Genomic DNA, 15839 nt, shown 5'->3' with positions numbered 1-15839 from the left:
TTAGTTAGTTAGTTAATTTTGAGTCTTCTGATGCCTGTTACTTGATCCCTTCAACACCTCATGATCGCACAGGCTGGTGTGCTTCTTCCATGTGGGCTTGTTGATTCTCTGCTTGATAGCCACTTGTTTAACTTCAAGCTTTCAAGACCCCAGACACTATATCTTTTGATAGCCAGGCATCAGCTTTCTTCGCCACATTTGCTTGTGCACCCATTTTGTTTTCAGTGTGAGCATCACAGAATGCCAGGTTGTTAGAACAAAGTGTTCTTGTGTTGAGGGAGAGCTATTGTCTAGGATCTTAAAGGCTTGTCTTAAAAAATAATTATAAAAACAAAAACAGCCATCTAAGTAAAGTATAATCTAAATCTACATGGTCGAAGGATATGAGCCTGTGTTATCAAAGAATTGTAAATAATAAAATCCAAGACCAGAGGATGGAATTGTATTAGAACTTAAACTGTGAGAACCAGTTTACAGAAGACTATGGATAACATAAAGATGTTTATTTGCATTTTATTGATCATGCAAAGTTGTTCAACTGTGTGGATCATACTGCCTTGAAAAGAGTGGAAATTCTGAGATACTTAATTGTGCTCATTGGGAACCCATATATGGATCAAGAGGCAGTTGCATAAACAGAACAAATGAATACCACATTGTTCAAAATCAAGAAAGATGTGTGTCAGGGTTGTATCCTCTCACTATATTTATTCAGTCTGCCTGTTGACCAAATCATCAGAGAAGCTAGATTACATGAAGAAGAATGCAACATCAAGATTGGAGGAAGGCTTATTAACTACCTGTGATAGACAGATAACATAACCTTGCTTGCTGAAAGCGAGGAGGACTTGAAGCACTTGCCAATGAAGCAAAAGGATTGCCGCCTTTGGTATGATTTACAACGCAATGTAAAAAATACAAAAATCCTCGCAACTCGACCAATAGAAAAGATCGAAGCTGTCAAGGATTTTACCTTGCGGGGATCCACAATCAGTGCTCATGGAAGCAGTAGTCAAGAGATCAAAAGACACATCGCATTAGGTAAATCTTTTGCACAATACCTCTTTAAAATGTTGAAAAGCAAGGGGGTTACTTTGGGGGCAAATGCGTGCCTAACCCAACCTATGGTACTCTCCACTGCTTTATATGCTTGTGAAATGTGGACATTGAATAAGGAAGGGTGAAGAAGAATCCAAAACACTTGAAAGTACCAGGAACTGCCAAAAGAACAAACCACTCTGTCTTGGAGAAGTAATGCCAGATTACTCCTTAGAAGCAAAGAGGGTGGTGAGATTCCATCTCACATGCTTTGGAACTGTGATCAGGAGAGATCAGTCCTTAGAGAAGGGCATCGTGCTTGGCAAGGTAGAGGGGCAGTGAATAAAGGGGAAATCCTTGACAAGATGGGTGGAGACCGTGACTGGAGCAACGGGCTCAAACATGAGAACAATTGTGAGGATGGGGCGGGACCAGGTGGAGTTTTGTTCTGTTGCTCAGAGGCTCTGCTGTGCGTCACAGCCGGCTTGGTAACGTCTGACAATCGCAGCAATGTGAGGACAGGTGGATGGTAACAATTCCCTGGATCCCAATCCAAGGAGGGAGCAGTACACACAAAGAACAAAATTCTAAAGAGTTTCTGAAAAAACACCACCAGCATGAAGCATCATAAACTCACATCATGCAAGAGGAGAAAATAACTATTCAAAAAGCTAAAAAAAAAACAAACAAAATAAATCCCAAAAGATATTCACCACACTATATAATAATCAAATTTCCAATATAAAGGACAAGAAATAATCCTGAAAGTACTGCAGGTGTCATAAAATGTCATAAAGGTAGCCATGTACGACCTCCTCTGACTTCCCCATTGCCAAGAGGCAGGGGCCAGACACGCCTCCCTCCTTCTTCGCTTACTCTAACACTAATCTGTTACCCACAGCACTCAATGTCTACGCTAGGTTCAATAATTCATTTCAATGGCCACACAGAACTCACAGACAAAAGTCACAGCATTTCCTAGGGAAGTTAATAAACTACTGCAAGTCAGGATTGGTAAACAGCCAGGATACAGTCAATAGTTCAGAGCAACACCTCTCCTGAGCCAGCAGCCAAGTCTCCCTCTGGTCTCAATAGCTCAGTCATGTGGTCTCTTGACCTCTGCCTCATGGGCCATAGTTTCAGCACTGCTTTTCTGTTCTGTCTCGTGTCATGGTCTCACACTGGCTGTTTTCTTGCGTTCCATTAGTCTCCACGCCACACTCTCTGGTGCCTCTGGTTTCAGCCTTCTCTATTTCAGACAGAAACCTTGATGTGACTTTCTGATGGCCCTGGGCTTTGGGCTCTGATACTCAGAAGAGTTGGTTTGATGGAGGTATGGGTTTGGTCGTTTAAACAACCATACTCCTCTACTAAGGTCAGGACTGAACCCTGTCCTAAAATATAGCAGAGAGCTCACTCCAAAATGCTATAATAACCACGAGCATGTGTCCAGAATTATAATCCATCACATAAGGAATAATAGCTGAAAGGGCCAGGTTAATTAACTACAACGCAGCAACTGACAACCTAATTGAGATAAAATTCATTTGAAATTTTGTAAATGGAGATATAAGACAATTGCAGATCATATATGAAGTGAATGAGAGTCAGAGGAGTCCAGATCAGGTTGCTAATACTCCACCCTGGGTGGGACGAGGCAGGAGAACTTTCCAGGCCTGCAATATGAGTATCTGTCACGTCTGGCTAATCACTACGGGGTTTGAAAATGCGGCATCTCAGTTCATGCTCAGAACTACTGGAGGAGGGACGTTGTGTTATCCCATTGTACAGACTAAGAACCTGGGGTTCAATGGTGGAAAAGCTTATGAACAAACACTAGAAAGTGCCATTCATACTCAAACAGCAATGGGAAGATCAGTTTGTTTGAAGCCAGTAGTTCAAAACTGTGAGGTAAGAAGTTAGCGAAAATTAAGTTGTGGCCGGTTATCTCAATACCATGTGCAAGCTTCTGGAATAGATTGGTGAACAACAAGGATCCACCAAAGGATGTCAACAAGAGAATGACTGTACTACGTGAGTGAACTCAGCTGTTACGGTGGAAAGTAATAAAATGTGGGCGCTAGATTACCACTCTGGAATTGAGAGACCCAGGACGGTTCCTTCTATTATGATGTCCAAAGTACTTCTGTCTGTAAAATACTAATGGCTTGTTCTTTTCCAATTTAGTCAGGTACCTGTAGATCAAGGCTGGATTCTTGATGGTTTTCCTATGACAGCTAACCAAGCAAAGCTCCTTGAGGAAGCTCTCACAGGCTATAACAAGGAACAGCTAGAACTGGACGCAAAGAGAGCACAAATATCCACCTTGGTTGTTGATCCAACAGTTTCCAAGGAAGTGCCAGTCATCCCTTCTGCACTTGATTTTGCCATCTTGTTAGACATCTCGGATACTTCCACCCTGAAGCGCATAAATGACACCATGGGTAAGCTGCACACTATTTGTTTGCTATACGTTTAGCTACAGTCAGAAACTGTATTTGCTCTTTGATTGATTGATTCCCATCAGTCAAGAACAAAGAATCCCGTTTCAACTTTCAGAAATCCTCGCTCTGAGCTCAGCTCTATCTAGTTTTGTGTGTGTGGTGGTGTCATTCTTTTGCTGGTGACACGACACACAGCAAAACCGCCACCGAGTCAACAGTTTCTACACTTCCAAGTCACGAACACCGAGTCCAGCCTTGGTGTCTACGCCTTTCTTGCCGTCCGTTTCTGAGTTGCGCCTCTCTCTTTCACGTGAATGCCCTGCACGTGTGTTTCCTATCTTACCCTTTCGGATGCTGTTGTCACTTGGATCCCATCTGGATAGATCTTAAAAGAGCACAATGCTCAATGCAGACGTTATTAGTCAAGCCACACTGTTGTTTGATTTAAAGAAGACTTCAGTAGATATTTTTGTGTTAAAGCTTAAAAATTATTTCAGGGCAATAGTTCAGAGGTTCTTCCTGCCTCCATCTGTGCTGTTTTGACTGACAGTATTCAGCACTCTAAGCCAAACATCAATTGGCATAGAATTCAGTGCCAACTGCACGCCTCTCTGAATCCTTCCATCAGATTGATCATTGCCCTGGCACAGACTTGAATGCATGGAGGTGGTCTTTATGGGTCTCTAGTTGGTGTTGAGATGGATTTACACAATGGCTAAAACAATGGATTAAAACAGAACAAGAACTGTGAGCGTGTCACAAGTCTGGGCAGTGTTTCTGTTGTCCATAGTGCACTGAGTTGAACTGACTCGATGGCTGGTTTTCTGACAACACAACTTCCATTGGCCTCTGTAGATGATAATGTGTCTTGAACCGGTCAATACACTCACTTCAGCATCCCTTATTGCTTGCATATATGTCTGGTTGTAACATCTTACTGGTTCCTCATTGCTAAAGTTAAACAATTCTTTTGACATGTGTTCATTTTACATTTATATAAGATTCATGATTTTTATCTCTAAAATATAAACTATCCCAGCAAACAGGGAAAAAATATCAACTATCTTTTAATAAGTAACATTCTTTTATTATTGCTGCTGCTAGTTCTGTTATTACTGCTACTAGTAACTCAATGACACTTAAGAGCCAAGAGAGACCTACAGAAACATCTTTTACTTTTACTTATAGATGGAGATTTAAAGCATGAGTACTTGATTTGGCTAAAATCATACTCATTCTTATTTTGACTCTGTGTAACATTTGAGATCTTTCTTTGATTGTTTAATTAAATAAAAGGACAAAATCACTCTCTACTACTTACCTAGTCAATTAAGCTGGATGTTATCTGTCACATCAAAAAGGAGGAGCTTCATTCTTCTCCACACAAGGGAGTGGCACCCATGCTGACACTGAGGATAGTTCTGCTGCTTCTCCTAATCTCTCGTTCTTGCTCAGGCTATAGCGAGGACTGGCTGAGGAGCCATCTGGTATCAGACTAGGCCTTGTATATCAAGATGAATCTGACATAAAGACAGATGCAATAAGTCAGTATAAACTGTGAGTGAGAGATTTCCTAAAAAATAGTTGTTATAACTTTTAAAGGGCCTCAGAAAAAGGTTGCCCTCCCTCCTGGTTCTCTGTAAAAAGAATTGTAGCATGATTCAAAAATAGAAGGAAATAAATTGGTGAGCATATTTTAGGAACTCTAATTCCGTCCACTTGAGTTCTCTCAGTACTCTATCAAAATTGCATGATGGAGGATTCTGGAAAATATGACAATGCTGATGTTAGCCTCTCAACAAGGAGCCCTGGTGGTACAAACAGATGAGCGGGCACTGTCAGTTAACTATTGTGCTGCTATCCACAAGTTCTGTGGTTCAAAGCCACCAGCCAATCCATAAGAAAAAGATGAGGTTGTCTTCTTCTGTAAATATTGACAGCCTCAGAAACTCTAGGGAAGAGTTGGAAATTGACTCGATAGCAGTGAGTATTGGGTAGATTAATTGTGACTCAGTCAGCAACTCTGTGGGAGAAAGATTGGCAATTTGCTTCCATTAAGATGTTAGCCAAGAAACCCTCATGGAATAGTTACACTCTGTACCACAAGGGGTCATTGTGAGTCAACACCTAACTCAATATTATGACTCAATAACGCTTAATAGCAACAAAGCAGATAATCAATTTAATTTGTTAATTCTAGGCCCTTGATAAATCTTTGTTGTCATGTTGTTTTAGGGTCCGTTGAGCCAGTTCTGGCACATAAGGGACCCTATATATGCAACCGAATGAGACACTTCCAGGTCCTCACACCTCTGCTATGCTTGAGCCCATTGTTGCAGCCACTGTGTAAGTGCACCCCATCTAGGGTCGTCATCCTTTTTGCTGACCATGTACCCTAAGAATGATGTCCTTCTTCAGGGACTGGTCTATCCGGACAACGTGTGCCAAGTACATGAGATGAAGTCTCATTTAGCTTCAACAAAGCACCCTGATGGTGCTGCCTCCATGCCTGGCGGTTCATGGCATTGTCGATATTTCTCCTTGAGTAAGTCTAGAGTAGGTGTATTAGTCTAGGTACTTTAGAGAAACAAATCCACAGCAACTCACGTATAAGAGAGTTTTATGTAAAGAAAGGGTGCATCACGAAAACATCCCAACCCAATGCTGCCCAAGCCCACAAGTCCAACATTAACCCATTAACCCAACACCAGTCCACAAAGTCCTCCACCTCACAAAACAGGTGCAATGACACCGACTGCAGGAGGAAAGCTGAGTCAGTGAATGACTAAGCATCTCAGCACTAGCAGGGGTCTCCACATGGCTGCTCCAGTACCCAGGGCTGCATCGGGATAGGTCCATGTGGCTTCTCCTTGGGGATGTCTTGTAGGAAGTCAATCTTGCAAGCTGAAGCAGGGAACTGTTAAGGCAGCTGCACCTGGTGCGACCATCACAAAGCAAGAGACCCGAGAACTAGAAAGGCGAGGTTCACCACCCATTTATCCCTCCGCCTTTCAATTAGCCCCACATGTGTTTATCGGCCAGGTTGGCACAATTAACTAACTCAGTAGGCTTAGGAATGTCCTTTTATTGCTACTCCAAGGAGAATTCATCTTCGTTCATGTTTTATAAACACAGGTACACAAATAACCTTATTCACCTTCCTTTAGAAACAAGCCTAAAGCACAATGTGATGATTGTTTTCTTTTTGCCATCTCTCTGCACCATGATTGCATTGCTTAGTTTGTGGTACAATGAATAAAATGCTATGTAAGGGCAATCTGAACTGGAGAAAGTAGTATGAGATCGTTTTAAGTTTGAGTACTGTGGAACATCGGAAGGAGGGCACTGAACCGGGCAGTGTTTCCTTCTGTTGTGCTAGGGGCGCTTAGGGTCGGAACTGACTCAAAGCCACCTAACAACAACTCTAAATGGCAAAATCATCCGCAACATTTAAAATCGGGATACCACTGTCATATCCATGTGTCGTAATAAAAGTATTTTATATATTTAAGGAATTTTTCTTTTTCCTTAGATTTTCAGATTGTAATATCCTTGAAAAATCATTTTGCCAATTTACTCTCCTCATCTTAAGCAAGACCACCTAAATTATTTGGGTGATAAAACTCTGCCCTTCTAAAATGTCTGATTCATCCATGTGTTCAGAGGAGGGGCTTCCAAAGTTTGTGGAAAAACAGAATTAAAACATAATGAAATTTTCCCACTCACTTTTTTGACATACCCTTGCATAATAGTTATTCATCCCTGCCAAGGGCCAACACTGGGCTAGACATTGGTAAAGAGTGATCAAGAAGTGGACACTATCTTCAAAGAAATTGTAGATAAGGAACTGAATAATTACAGAATAGAGCTTTGCTATCCAATAGAGTAGTCACTAGTCACTTGCAGCTATGTTATTTTAACCATATAAAATTAAATTAAAAACTCCTCAGTCACACTAGCCACATGTCACATCCACATTAGGCTAATGGCCACCGTGGTAGACAGAACAGATCTAGAATGTTTCCATCACAGTAGAGAGTTCTATTGGGCAGTACTGATAATGGGTAGAGACTAAATAGTTCCACTAATAAATATTTCCTTAGCATGTAAACATGCCGGGCACTGAAAAGGCAGAAGAGAAGGACAAGTCCTTATCCTGAGGTAGTTCCCAGTCTAGCGAGGAGAAACACAAGTAAGCTCATGATTATAAAGTAAGAACTATGTACTCTCTCAGGTATACCCAGCATGAGGAGAGGTCAGCCAGGCCAAGAAGGGGAGGGGAAGAGAAAGCCATTTGCCCAGCTTGGGGGGGGGGGGGGAACCTAAATGGTATATCTAGTAAAGAGCAAGGACCTCAGTGGGGCTGAGAGGCAGCAAGGGATGGAGAAGCAGAAATAAGAGCTCAGCCAGCAGGACCAGCCGAAGTAACTTCACTAAGAAGATTTCGGACATTAGATGTGTGTGGGAGCCAAGCCACCAGGGTGGGGGTAACATCGGAACCTCAGAGTCCTAGATAGCAGTGGGCAGGAAAGCACGGGCTGGGCAGAAAGGAATGACCAGGACTCAAGCCAACAGGCAGAAGACCACAGTGACCTAAAGAGAGGGAAAGCTAAGATGAGGGTACAAGACACCCAGGATGCAAATGGAAGTGGAAGCCTGGGCCTGTTAACCAGCGCCCTAGTGGTGTAGAGGTTACAAGTTGGCTTGCAGTCTGCAAGGGCAACAGTTCAAAACCACCAGCTGATCTGAGGGCGAAAGATGGGGCTCTCTACTCCCATAAGGAGTCTCTGAAACTCACAGGGCCAGTTCTACCCTGTCCTAAAAGGTCACTTCAGTCAGCATCGACTCCCTGGCCATGAGTTTGGAGGGGGTTTATTTGGGGAGGAGGGGTGGACGTCAACAGCCTGATAAGGAGCTGCAATGCTCTAGAGAGCTGTTCAGTACTGGCTCTGGATTTTTTTATGATTATGTTTTAAATGGTGGTCAAAAGGAACATAAGGGGTTGGGGTGAAGATGAGGCTTTTTTGACCTGGGTGCCAGCTATTTTCAGTTTGTTGATTCATCAGGCTGTATAAGCATACATTTTGGCAGGTAGCACTCAATAAAACATTCAAAAATTGAATGTTCCAGTCAGATAGCCTGGAAACAACAACTCATCTCTACCATTTGTGAATTGTGTGGTCCAGGTTAAGTTCATTCTACTGGACCAATTTAAATGTGAATATCAAATAATATAGTATAGTATAGGTGAAAACGTTTCAGAATGTGGTTTAAAGGTTAATGATAAAAGCTCCAGAGAACTCAAGATAAGCACTGGCATGTGCCCACTGTATTTGGAGGTTGGGGTGAACAGGATGCGAGTGATTCCAATGCTGTGATGGGGGAAGACACCCTGCACGAATGAGGAATGAGTCCGTGAAAAGAGTGAGGGGAGATCATGCGGTAGAAGAAAGGGAAGAGCCAAGCAAGAGGAAGCTTGTCATTATTTCTTTCCATTTTTTCTTATTTATTTACTTATTCACTTTTTCCAAGGGAAGAAGCATATGTAGAGTTAAGCACGCCTTTGATATTTGAGCCAGGGAACTAGTGAGTTTATAAATCACAAGACTGTGTATTTTTCTTGAAGGATTTCAACCGGCACAAGTATTCTCTTGAGAAATGAGATGAATACATTCATCTAAGATGAGGGTTTTCCAGGCCTATGTAGCAGAAGGACAAAGAAATTGCTGTGGTTGGGTAGGGAGAGAAGGTGGCGTGTTCAACTATGCAATTTAGGTTTGCCCAAAAGAGAAATAAAACGGAGCCAGGTAACTTGGGCAGGGGGTGGGTGGTAGGAATTTAGGGACTGGATGATATTAAAGAGATTCACCAGCTCTGTGGGAGTACTGGAGGTGAAGGAGGTGTGGTGAGAGCATAGGCCATCAGGATTTCAGAAATAAAGCCACTTGAGGTGTTCACAATATGGGGACTGTGACCTTGGGAGTGAGGCAAAATTGGAGAGGAGAAGAGCTGGCGGATACCAGAGAGTACCTGACAGCATCCCCAAGAAGAGCTCTCACAATCTTCTCCAATCACCCATGTTGATGTCAGTCACCCTTGAGTTTCATAAATAACCTAAAAGCACTGCTCTGTGTTCTAAATCTATTTCCTCTTGTTCTACCGTGAATGCAGACGGAGAACAACTGATTGCTGGACCCTGTGAGAGCCCTTCGTTTCCTTGAACATTGTTAATTCACTCTTCAGTGTTCTCTTGCATTCACTGAGTAATTCTACTGCCTTTCCAACTAATTCAAGGCTTTCTTTCCTCTTTCTGATTGTCCATTTATTCGGCATTCATGAATATTCTGAACTACGAACCAGTAATCCAGAACAGAACTCACTCAGAGCTGCTACTGAGATTGGTTTTTGTTTTTGTTTTTCTTTGGGGGCCTCTTGTGTCAACTCCCCTGTGTCCGTTTATGGGGAGACCATTCAATCTTCAAAGTTAAATTATTCAATTATATTATAAGGTAACATTAACAAAGTTTATGTTGATTAGACTTGATAGCAGTTAATTCATTTGGTATCTTTACACCACAAGGTTGACTTGGCTAATTCTTTCCAAGCTTGTCATTCATGCGGAACCATCATTTGTCATTATTATTTTTCATAAGCAGCCCGGAGGCACTGTAGACTGAAACTACTGCTCCTTTCTAACGTTGCATCAGGCCACTGTTTCCACAATTTTCAAGCAACTTTTAATTTCTGATGCCAATACTATCTTCTTTTGCCCTGTTAAACTATTTTGAATAATAATGGACAGAAGGCATGACAATCACTATTCCACATTCTTGCAACAGTCTATTTTAGTCATTAGTAGCAACTAACTGCGTAACGAAATATTTGATAAGGAATTTTCTTTCAAACTTTAGCTGAAGAATTGTTACGGAACACTTCTTATGAAGACCTCAGTCAACATGTGGCCGCAGAAACCCAAGATCAAGATGGGAACCAGATTCTGAAAGACCAGATACAGCACAGGTTAGTTGACAGCTCAGTGTCTGTTTCTTTCCCTTTGAACGGACTGACAGTTACCCACTGAGAAATCATCAGAATTAGGAAAAAAGATGTATCTCCTAAAATCCAGTCTTTTGTAGATAAAACAAAACTCGGTGTTTCTGATGCTGAGTGCAATATTTACAGGCTGACTTGCATTCAAAGCACAAGTCACTACAGCAGGGAGAGTTAAATCTGGCAACATTACCATTCACGATACATTCACATACAAGTTCCTTATATGGAATTCTCATTCATTAAGTATGAGAGAAGACGATGGCATTTGAAAGTGTTTAAATAAAATGTTCAGCTACTAACCAAAAGGTCTATGGTTCAAACCCACCTGTTATTCCCCAGGGAAAGATGTGGCAATCTGGCTCTGTAAAGATGAAAGCCTTAGGAGTTCTATAAGGCAGTCCGATTCTGTCCTGTAAGTTCACTGAGTTGGGATCGACTCAATGGCAAGGGATTTAGCCATCTTAGTAAGAGGCCTGCTTGGCACAATAGGTAAACATTCAGCTTCTAACCAAAAGGTTGGGGGTTCAAACCTACCAGGAATTTCATGAGAAGAAGACCTAGCCACGTGCTCCCATAAAGATGACAAGAAAACCCTATGGAGCAGGCTATTCTGCCCTAGGGATTACTATGAATTGGAATCGGCGTGAGAGCACACAATAACAACAGCTGTTTTGTTATAACGAGGTTTTCTGGCATTCTCTTGAATGAATACAGTTTTCCCATTGGATAAGAATACTGAGACAAAATTAGGCAATTTCATGGAACCATGAGAAGAAGTCTAAAAATATGAAGTGAGCCAGGCAAGAGTCATTTGAGCTACATTAAGCCTGCCTACTCTCAAAGAAGAAAAAGAGGTTTCAAGAACCATTCCAAGAATACTTTTGAATAAAGCTAATAAATCTGAACCATCCGTCCTTACTCAAAAGTCTCCTCGATTTCTACCTCCAGGAAAAACGTGGATAGTGGGTTGTGGGGAAGCCTGCCATTGCCATTAGGCGAGCACCAAGAGGCATTTTTGCTTAGATTTTCATTTAGAGAAACTCAGCTTACACTAATGGATTCCTGAAATGGTGACATTTCACATCTCCTGTTATTCTTTCATGTTTCTGCAAAAAATATGTCTCAATGGCACTAGATCATTTTCTCATAATCTAAAGTGTGTGTTAGTACATTGCCTATAGTTTTCTTAAAGTTGTTTTTTCAAATTCAGTGGGTTTGACAATCTGCTATTTAATTGTACACATGAGCTAAGCCATACTAATGCCACTCCAAGCTTTCAAACAACGTGTCATTTCATATAATATTTTTTATTTTTCAGAATTGTAGGCTTCTTGGACAACTGGCCCCTATTAGAGAAATGGTTTTCAGAACCAGAAAATATTCTGATAAAAGTCAATGCTGATATAAATACAGAGTCTTTATGTCAAAAAGTCAAACAGATTTTAGTGACTGAAATGCAGAAGAAAAAGAATAAAGGTAACTTTATTTCTCTATAATTTTGAGCTTATGTAACTAAAATGTGATTTCGGTGCGTTTAGGGGAAAATTACAGTGAGGTTGCAGAACTTTCTTTTATAATCCAGTTAGTACCATCTACAAGAGTTTTCACTTTCTGCTGCAAATGACGGGTACCCCCCCTCAAAAAAAAAACTATGTATTTAATTTCAAATCCATGTATTTAATGTTTTTTACAAAACAACCTTATCACTTTCAAAGTACTCTCCATTACATTTAATACTTTTGTCAAATCTCTGATTCCATTCTTGGAAACATTTTTCAAACATCTATTTGGATAGCTGATGGCACCTCCCTCATTTTTTTCTTCACCTCTTTTATATCGTCAAATCACTGTCCTTTCATGTCCCTCTTCAGTCATGGAAATAAAAAGAAGTCTCATGGAATGAGGTCAGGTGAGTAAGGTGTGTGGGGCATGAGAGGCATGCTGTTTTTTGCCAAACGCTAGCGCACTGAGATGGCTGCGTGAGCAGATGCATTGTTGTGGTGGCAAAACCAGTTCCCCATCTGCCACAAACCAGGCCTTTTTTTGTTGCACGCTGCTACACAATCTTTTCAGAACCTCTAAATAGAAAGTTTGATTAACAGTCTGACCTGGTGAAATGAGCTTCAAATGCACTATTCCCCTCACATCATAAAAACAAATGAGCATCATCTTGATCTCTAATTTCACTTGATGAGCTCTTTATTGGGGGAGGTGATGGTGGCAGCCTCCGCTGGCTTGATTGATGTTTGCTTTCAGGGTGGTAAGAATAGCACCACGTCTTATCACCAGTAATAAACAGCCTTGGGGAAAAACGTCTGGGTCACTTCAGAGCTATTCTTTGAAAGCTGTTCTTTTGATGCTCTTTGCTGGTCAGTCAGAACCAGAGGCACAAATTTTGCAGCAACCTTTTTCATTCCCAAATCTCCTGTTAAAATTCGCTGAACTGAACTCCTAGATAGTCCAGATAACTTCCCAATCCGTTCAATGGTCCATCATCAGTCTCCAAGCACGACATTTTGTTGACATTTTCGTCTGTTCTGGAAGATGATGAACATCCAGAACGAGGTTTGTAATCCATTGACATTTCACCTTTTCTGAAACAAGGAAACCACTCATACACTTGCGTTTTTCCCATAGTGCTGTCCTTGTAAGCTTTGTTCGACATCACGGGAGTGTCTGTGGCATTTTTCCTGAGAAGGAAACAAAAGTCCACAGCTGTATGCTATTCTCTTAAATTGGTTATCTCAAAAAACAAGGTTCTAGCAAAACTACTTTTATGAAAAAATTCACTGTGACCAGAGAGAACTTCCCAGGCAAAGCCACTGGGTGCACTAACTCAGAATGAGTTGCTTGATGCTCACCTAGTGGGAAAAATGTGTGCTATGAAACCTCTGCCCAGTGGAAGTTTTCCCAGTTTGGGGGGTACCCCTCATATGTTTCTTCATAAATATATGTCTCTCTCCTCCTTTTAATTTAAAAAGCATGTTAGTTCACTGAAAGCATTATTTCTAGTGTCAAACAAAACAAGAAATACCACAGTTAATATTAACAATAGTTGAGGATATAAATTCATTGACTTCTGCATTACAGGGAAATGGTGAGTGAATTATCTTTTTGAAATACTAAGCAACTTATTTCCCCTAAATCTCCATGTGTTGATATTAACTTAATGGTTATTACTTACTTATTTATTAGTCTACTGCTGGACTGTACTTCATCCACACTAAACCATCCTTGGCCCCCACAAAAATTAATAATTGCCATTGCCACCATTTTTATACCCTTCCTGGGACTTATTACTGAAAGGGATCTTAGTATCATATGTTGCCAATGCCAGCCCTCCATTAACATTTTACACTTAGGAGTTGGTTTAAAAAATAAATGTTTTCTCTCTTGTTTATCAGTCCCCATAGTTATAGTGGCAGCTGCCTTGTTCTTGGTATAGGAGAGAAAAGGTTGAAGTTAATAACACTTTTATTTTAGCATTGCCTTCATGGCACACAATTTCTTTTCACCAGATTGATGGCCTGACTATCCCGATGGATCACATTCCTGACACCCAAAGAGCCTATAGACACAAGCTGTGGTCTCCGTGGAGGCCCAGCTCAGACATCTAAACACTCCCAGAGACGCCCATGTGAAGCTTCCAAACAAAGCAAAAGCTAAGCTATGCATTCTTGTACGAACATATTATGTGACAGACAGTAGACAGCGAGGAAGGAGCAAGGAAACCTACAGCAGTCTTACAGAACAGTCTTGTTTGGAGGCTTATTTGATTAAGCTCTGCTTCTTTTTATTTCTGAAGAAATTCTGAAATCTGCTTGAAGCTACACATTGAAATCGGTTTGGTTTTGGTAACTACCAGACTCCATCTTTTTTTTTTTTTGGCATTCTAATCCAACCCACTCACCCTGCTCCAGGGCAGCCCGCAGCTCCTTCAGCTCCTGGGCCAGCCACCAGCCGCTGCTCCTCCTGGAGCTGGCCCTGCAGCAGCCAGGAGGTGGCCTGAGCCTCCGTGGCCTGCCGGGTGGCCTGTCCCAGCTGCAACTCCAGGTCATTGAGGTCACCCTCCCTCTAATCACTAATTGCATTAACAGACTCAGTTGTCACTTATATAAGTGTTGCCTTCCTATTATTTAGTTCCTTTAGCAAAAACACATTTATCACTGAAACAACAATGTTACCCATAGCCTCACACTCTAAACTAAACATCCAGATAAAGTTAGTATAGTGCACTTGGCTGAGGTAAGCATAGTTGCTTCAATGATTAAGTACTTTTGTTCAAGTAATTATGTATAAAGTAAATACACACCTCTGATGATTTACTTTTACATAATTTTATATCATTTCCAACACTTGAAAATGCCCATAGGTAGTGAAGAGTCGATCACTCCAAGGATTTTCAAGGCCTGACCTTCCGAAGTCAGTCCCTGTCCTTTCTTCTAAGGTGCCTCTGAGTAAATCTGAATTGCCAACCTTTCAGTCAGTGGTCAAGAACTGAACCCTCAAACTACCCGGGAACCCCAGAGGAATAGCAACACGTGTAAAAGAGGGCAGATATTCATTGTAATGTTGCAGCCAGAACAGCAGATTGGAAAGACGTGAGGCATTCTGGGAAACTGAGCCAGAAGCAAACTACAAAGACAGGCCAGCGCCCTAACCATAATGACTGTGAGCTGCTTTCATTTGGCCCCTGACTCATGGCAGCCCCAGAAAGCACTGACTGGTCATCCACAGTCCCCATGATTAGTGCTGGGTTTGACCACTGTAATCCGCAGGGCTTTCCTTCAGAGAGCCAGAGGGGTAACTCCCTCGCTGCCTTCAGGGCATCTGTTTAACTAACGGGCCTACACTGCCAAGTGCCCTCAGGACAGCTTTGAGAGGTGTCCCACAATGTCCCCAACCCCCTGTAGTCTACTCTGTTTCTTTTCTTCATAGCATTTCCCCTGCCAACGTCTCGTATATGTTTACTTATGCAGCGTGTTTATCACTGGTCTGCTGTCTTTGGGATTCAGACTTCACAAGCGATTTTGGTGGTGGGGAGGGGCATGAGGAGTGCTATTTTATTTTACTGTTCTTTCCTGACAACCAGAAATGTGCTTAGCAATATTTGGAATTAAGGTCATAATCATTTTAGCTTATCATTCCCGCCCCTCCCTCCATGGAGGCACGGTTCCGGTTCAGTGTTGCCGACATGAAAGGATGAATTGCAAATGTCGCTGAGCACATTGGTGCTGTGCACAATTCCGAGTGCTCTGCAGTTGCCCTGGCCTCTGGTGGTGGTGGTGGTGGTGGTGGTGGTGG

At 41.8% G+C, this 15839-nt stretch overlaps 1 protein-coding gene across 1 annotated transcript in view; it reads left to right on the top strand.

Moving 5' to 3' along the window:
* SPEF2 (sperm flagellar 2) overlaps positions 1-15839 on the top strand; it is a 159308-nt gene that overhangs the window by 95084 nt on the left and 48385 nt on the right. The window contains exons 16-18 of the mRNA XM_045285340.1: positions 3226-3482; positions 10394-10502; positions 11854-12011. Of these exons, the coding sequence (XP_045141275.1) occupies positions 3226-3482; positions 10394-10502; positions 11854-12011 (524 nt within the window). The remainder of the gene's footprint in view (positions 1-3225; positions 3483-10393; positions 10503-11853; positions 12012-15839) is intronic.

This window comes from Echinops telfairi, unplaced genomic scaffold (assembly GCF_000313985.2).
Source record: "Echinops telfairi isolate 266 unplaced genomic scaffold, ASM31398v2 ScPeMD7_7469;HRSCAF=8507_1, whole genome shotgun sequence".
In the NCBI taxonomy this organism is placed as follows: Eukaryota; Metazoa; Chordata; class Mammalia; order Afrosoricida; family Tenrecidae; genus Echinops; species Echinops telfairi.
This window is presented reverse-complemented; position numbering and strand designations above follow the sequence as displayed.